The 7,078-nt window shown below is 15.6% G+C and overlaps 1 protein-coding gene across 1 annotated transcript, besides 10 other annotated features; it reads left to right on the forward strand. All coding sequences in view use genetic code 6, as the record gives it.

Annotated features, from left to right (window-relative positions):
* Window positions 1-289: 289 nt before the first annotated feature.
* Window positions 290-332: a microsatellite.
* Window positions 333-3,670: 3,338 nt separating this feature from the next.
* Window positions 3,671-3,714: a microsatellite.
* A 441-nt stretch (window positions 3,715-4,155) lies between these two features.
* Window positions 4,156-4,195: a microsatellite.
* Window positions 4,164-6,523, forward strand: IMG5_191520 (protein kinase domain protein; the record flags this gene model as incomplete). The annotated part of the gene is made up of 7 exons (XM_004025071.1): window positions 4,164-4,349; window positions 4,436-4,844; window positions 5,025-5,524; window positions 5,586-5,698; window positions 5,861-6,026; window positions 6,086-6,423; window positions 6,468-6,523. The coding sequence occupies exons 1-7, from the start codon at window positions 4,300-4,302 to the stop codon at window positions 6,521-6,523; spliced, it is 1,632 nt and encodes a 543-aa protein (XP_004025120.1). The 5' UTR covers window positions 4,164-4,299.
* Window positions 4,354-4,422: a microsatellite.
* Window positions 4,354-4,434: a microsatellite.
* Window positions 4,939-5,023: a microsatellite.
* Window positions 5,700-5,766: a microsatellite.
* Window positions 5,700-5,770: a microsatellite.
* Window positions 5,713-5,807: a microsatellite.
* A 122-nt stretch (window positions 6,524-6,645) lies between the features above and the next one.
* Window positions 6,646-6,743: a microsatellite.
* The last annotated feature ends 335 nt before the right edge of the window (window positions 6,744-7,078 follow it).

The following is a 7,078-nucleotide window of genomic DNA, read 5'->3' on the forward strand; positions in this document are numbered from 1 at the left end:
TATTGTATTTGATATTTTATTATTTAGTATTATGTCTAATATATATAATATTTTATCCCAAAAACCAAATTTAGAAAATGTAAGACAAAGTTCGGCCTAATCAGGAGTTTAATGTTTTTAATTATTTTATTATGGGCTATAGTTTGGTTGGCTTAATTATATTCTTTTTTGATAACTATCAAATATATGATCTTTTTTCATTAAAGATGAATTTCTACTTCGGTTATTTGCCTTTTGTATCTTTTTTATTTGCAAATTGTTTATTAGGTTATCACTTTATTATTGCATTTTTTTTGTTTTATTAATTTTTTTTTTTAATAATTCTTTGTTTTTTTTTTATTAAAGAATTTTTTTTTTTTTTTTAACCATATAAAAATAAAATTTATATATAATTTCATATGTAAATAAAATAAAACTATTTTAAAATCAAAATTTAATATTTCATTATAATCAATTTTTTACATAAAACAATTTTTAATAAAAAAAAAAAAAAAATATTTAAATAAATAAATATTGAATTACTCAAACTTAATTACCAATAACATTTTTGATTTTATCAAATCTATTACTTATTCCATCTTTCCCAATTTTATAACTTAGTGAATATTTATTATCACTTTATTAATATTTACTTAAATAAGTTTCAAATAATTGAATTTCATTTAAATTCAATTTAGATCTCACTTCATCGCTTTAAATATTAAACTTAATTTTATTTTCTTACTTCAACAAATTTTTATTTTTTAAAAAATTTTCATTATTTTACAATAAATACATATTAAAAATCTACACTGTCTCAAATATTTTACACTATAATTCATAAGTCAGAACACTCTAACATAATTCTTAAATTATACTATTTTATTAAAAGCAATTCTTTTATTCCAAAATACTCATTAATTAATAAGCTATAACTAAAATATAAATATATTAAAACTCGTCCATATTTACTTAATTCCCCTCTTAAATTAACCTACACATAAAACTCAAAACACAATCATTAAATTCTTAATTCGAACTTTAAATACTCAATACTTAATTCAAAATACAAACTACGCTCTAGCTTAAAACAATAATTTCCAAAATATCATTTTCCTATACATCTTTATTCTAATCCAAAATACATTAACCCAAAGCATATAAAATATGAGATATGATATGAATACTTAACATTTTGGAGTCATTTTATTTAAATTAAACTAACAAAATTTCAGTCAAAATCGAAAAAGCCTATATCCTTAATTCCTTAATATTACATACAAAGACTAGATTTATAACAATTTCATTTAAATTTTAACATTCGAACTTATTACTTTTTTACAAAAAAACTTTTATTAAATTCAAACCTTGGTTAATATATTCAAACGAACGATTTTCTTATAAAATTTATTCTTCAGAAGAGTCGCATAAAGAATTAATTAAAAAATTCAAAAAAGTACATGTTTCAGTATTTCCTTTGTTGTTAATTATTTATATTAATTGGGAAAAATATTATGAAATTAAATCTTGTTTTTATTAACTTTGAAATTTATAGAAGCCAAATAAATAAGATTTTGATAAAATTTAAAATTCATGTTATTCCTGTTCATACTCGAATAAAGAATTTAATATAGGAAAAACATTAATTTTTAAATTTAAATTTTGAAAGATTTATTCTTCGTCAATTAAATATTTATAAATAGATTTAAAAAAAGAAGAAATTAAATTGTTTTTTTATTTTTAATCCTAAACTTAGTTTAACATATTTTCTAAAATTTCTAGTACATTTAAATATTGACTCCATTAACAAGAGTGAAAAAAAGATAGAGTCTTTTAACAAAAAAAAAGGATTTAATTCGAAATAAAAGAACATTTTAAATAAGAATTTATGATTATAAGTTATTATTATTTCCTTTACTATAATTAATTTTTATTAATGAAAATAATATATTCAAAAATAGCATTTGAAAAATCATAATTATTATTTAATTTTTCAATAGATTTTATTTTATTAAAAATATTAATGTAATTATTTTAAACCTTTTCAAAAAACTATATATCATCTTCTTATTACATTTATTTATTCTTTATGTATTTTATTTATATTTATTCTAATAAAATAAGAAATTCATATACTTGTTCCCCTCCAAAAAAATAATTATTTGGCATAAAAAAAAAAATCTATCTAAAATATTTATTACTTTATTTTTATTTTCTTTGTAAATATTTTAAAAGGCATTAAAATTTTCATCCAGAAAGAACAAAAAAATCTCGAAAATCTCATTTTCAATTTATTTATTTAAAAAGTTAATTTTTTTTTGTAAATTTTCATTTTCTTAATTTTATTTATTTATTAAAAAACTATCTATATATTTTTCCAATATAATTATAGTAATGTTTTCAATTTAATAATCTGTATTATAAAATAAAAGCTAATTTTTCACATATTTTATTGTTTCTTCAATTTATTATTAATTTCCTTATATTTATTCAAGATATTGGTCTATTTGTATAATTATTTATTTATCGTTTTAAATATTGATATCATTTTTTAAAAAATTATGATATGATTTTTAAGCTTATTCTATATCATTCTTTTATATAGGCTTTTTTTATATTTACGATATGCTTTTTTAAGGAAAGTTTTAAACTTGGAGTTATGCGTATATTAATTAAAGAAAATTATTTTAAGTGTTTTATTAAAGTTATTACTTTTTTACACAACAACCCATTTTAATAATTAAATAATATATTTTTATTTAAAATAAAAATAGTAAATAATTTTTATATTTCTTTTTAAATATAATATTAATATTTTATTTATATTTTTTTAATTATATAATTTTAATAATAAAAAAATTAAAAAAATAATAAATATGTATCAAATTAAATTTAAATACTAATATAAATTTAGTTTGTTTTTAATATTATATATTATATAATAAAAGAAAATAAACTAATGTACAAAAGAAAATAATTAAACTTAGATTTAATATATTATTTTTTTATAATTTATTTAATATATATGTAATATTCAAAAAATAATTTATTAATATTATATTTATAAAATATTCATAATTTTTTACAATTGTTTATTAATAAAAAAGAGATATAAAATAAAAGGAATAATTTTTATATTTTCAAAAAATTATAGAGAAAAAATAATATAATTATTTAATATAGATATGAATATATTTTATAATTATTAGATTTTTTTATAAATTTGTCTTTTCTATTATTAATTTTAAAAAGCCTTTATAATAAATTTATTTTATTAATATGTATATAATTTGTTAATAATTATTTTTTATAAGAATTTAAAATTAATCTAATAAAAAATTATTAATACTTAAATTTTATTTATTTAAATATTTTTTATAAAGTGGCGGCAATAATTTTGTTAAAGAAAATAAAAAAATTATCATTTATTTAAATTTAAAAGTTTTTTATATTTAATTAATTATACATTTTTTACGTCAAAATAAAACACTTAAATCAAAATTAATTAAAAATGTAAATAATATAAATCTAATTATATAACTAATATAATTATTTTTATATTAATATAAATAAAGTATTTAAAAATGTATTCTTATATTGATAATCATTTTTATTTATTTTATTATTTTTATTAAGCAAATATAAAAAAACTATCGAAATATAAAAAATGAATGGTAAATTCTAATAATTTTTTATTTATATATTATTATAATTTATTAATATAATATAAAAATTAAATTGACAAATAAAATTTATTCATTAAATTTTATTTTTTAAAAATTTAACAATTTTACTATTATAAAAAAGAAAAAAGAAAAATAATTTCTGATTATTATAAAATTATTTAAAAATTAATTTTTTTTATAAAAAAAAAATTAATAAAAGAATTAAATATTATAAATTCTATTGAAATAAACTTTAATAATATATATATATAAATATTATTTATATATACTTGTTTTTTAAATAATATTAATATTTAAAAATATTTTTTTTACAAATAAAATATTTAATTTATTAAGATCTTAATATATAAAAATATATTAAAACAAATATTTAAATATTAAATCTATAATAAAAATTAACATAATATATGATTTTTTTTAAATAAAAAAATAATATAATTTTATTTCATTCTATTATTAAATAATTTTTATTTTATAATTTTATAAAAAAAAAAAAATAAAGAAAAAAATAAAGAAAAAAATAAAAAAAATATGACCGATAAAAGTTTTTGGACAAAAGTAAATAAAGGAGCTTCTCTTCCGAACGAACCTGTATTAGTCGAAGGCTATTTTTCTAAAAAAGGTAACTATACAAATGGAAGGCGATATTTTAGAGTTTACAATTCATTACTATATTATTTTGACGTAAATATATATATAAAAATATATATAAATATATAAAAATATATATATATATATATATATATATATATTTATACATATAAATATAGGAAAAACACACAGATGTTGCTAAAGGATATTGTGTTATAGATTTCGATTTACATTTTGAAATAATAAGATCAAAAGAGAAAAAAGAAGGATAAAATTTAGGTCAAGCAAAAGGGATTATTTTAGATAAAGCAAATTTAAAAACTGAGTTGTCTACAAATGATGAATCTTTAATACTTAAATGGAGAGATGTTTTAAGAGAAAAAATAAACTAGAGAGGTTTTCATGAATAATATAAAGCAATTAAAAAGATTGGAAAAGGAAACTTTGCAAGTGTAAAATAAATTTATTTAAAATAATGATTTAAATTTAATATAAAAGGTATATTTGGCAGAAAGAATTGAAGATAATAAATCTTTTGCTGTAAAAGCTTTCGCAAAAGAAGCTGCATATTCATAAGAAAATGGAAAAGTAATAATAATATTTTTTTTAAATAAAGTGAAAAATTCTTATAAGATAAGAATAAGAAAAATGCATAAAAACATTGCATTTTTAATAATTAAAAATATATAAATAAATATTAATATAAATATATATATATATAATATATATATATATATATATATATTTATTTTTATATTTATATTATAGGAAGCTTTAATAAATGAAATAGAATTAATGAGAAGTTTAAATCACCCTAATGTAATAAGACTACATGAAGTATATGAAACCGAAAATTCTTTATATTTAATTCTTGATTTATTAGAAGGTGGTTAATTATATGATAAAATGAAAGCAAAATATAAGTATTATTTTTTTTTAAAAAAAAAAAATTATAATTTTAGATTTTCTATAGATGATACTAGATATATGATAAAAGGATTATTAGAAGGATTAGCTGATATGCATAGTAAAAACATAATGCATAGAGATTTAAAACCAGAAAACTTAATTTTTAAAAATAATCATTCTTTAGATATAGTTATTGCAGATTTGGGATTAGGAACAAGAACTGACGTAACTAAATTCATGTTTGTTAGATGCGGAACACCTGGATTTGTTGCTCCTGAAGTTATAAATATAATTGATTTTGATTTAAAATATGATTCTATATGTGATATATTTTCTTTAGGTCTTATTTTCCATTTATTGTATATAATAATAAAATAATATTTTATTTATAATAAAAATATTTTTAAAAATAAAAAAAAGACTTATAGGTAAATCACCTTTTAATGGAAAAACATATGAAGAAATACTAGCTTAAAATCGTGCCTCTAATATTACTTTTGAAGGGGCTGAATATTTAAAATTGCCATTATAAGGTATATAAAAAATTTATATATATATAAAAATATAAATATATATATAAATATATATATATATATATAAATATAATTTTATTATATTTTATACATAATATATATTATATATCTAAAATTTAATACATTTTCTTACCTTATATTTTTTTATTTTTCTATTAATAGCTTATGATTTGCTTAAAAAAATGTTATAAAATGATCCCAAATAACGTATTACTGCTAAAAAAGCATTATCCCATCCTTTCTTTTTAGAAACAGTAAAATTATTATAATAATCAGAAGATGATCATAATAATTTATCTGAATATGATAGGATTAAAAAAATTGAAGAGTATATTTAATTTCATTAATAATTTATTTATATAAATACATATATATATATATATATAGTAAGAATAGGCTAAAAAATATAAATTCACCTATGCCATCTCCCTAAATATTACCAACTAAAGGCAAAAAAATAATATAGGATGAATAGGGAGTTTTTAAAATGCCTAATACACCTATAATGACAGGTAGAACAGATGAAGTTTCACATGAAGGATCAGGATTTAACTCACCTAGTATTTAATTAGACTCCAGATAAATCAAAACTATGGGAAAAAGTCCTTAAGTCACTAAGGCAAGTATGTTTTCTCCTAAAATAACTTTTGCAGGTAAAAATGTTACTAAAATGCCTGAATAGATATAAGAATAAATTGAAGAAGAAAAGAAAAATGATGATCCAGGTATTTATTTATCAATTTTTTTAAAAAATATTTTTTTTTTATAGAATAAGCTAAATAAGCTTAATAAATAAAAAATAAACTTAAGAATTTAGGAATTTGATTTTTATTATATAATATTAGTCGAAATAATAATTTTAGATCTTTAAATATAATATTAATTTATATTATATATTCAGATATATATAATTCTCAATATAAATAATATTTAAAATTCCATAATTAATATATAAATATATAAATAAATATATATATATATATATATATATATATATATATATATATATACATATATAATTTTATTCATATATATAATTATATATTTGGCTTATTTATTAACCCCTTATTATATGAAGATGTTTATTTAAAAAAGGTTAAAGCATAAATTATAAAGAATTAAAAAAAAAGAATATTATAAGATTAATCAATATATTTTTTAAGATTCAAGAAAGAGAATCTTTATTTATTACAATAACATGAAATAAAATTTTAAATAGAATTTTATCTTAATAATGATTTTATATTATTATTCTATTCATTATATTAATTTTAGGCCCATAATATCTTAAAGTTTCTTTCATAATTCCTTTTAAATAAAATAATAATACTTGTTAATATAGTTTGTGTGAATTAATGAGTTTTCTATCATATCTTTATA

This window comes from Ichthyophthirius multifiliis (genome assembly GCF_000220395.1).
Source record: "Ichthyophthirius multifiliis unplaced genomic scaffold scaff_1120509251375, whole genome shotgun sequence".
Taxonomy (NCBI): Eukaryota; Ciliophora; class Oligohymenophorea; order Hymenostomatida; genus Ichthyophthirius; species Ichthyophthirius multifiliis.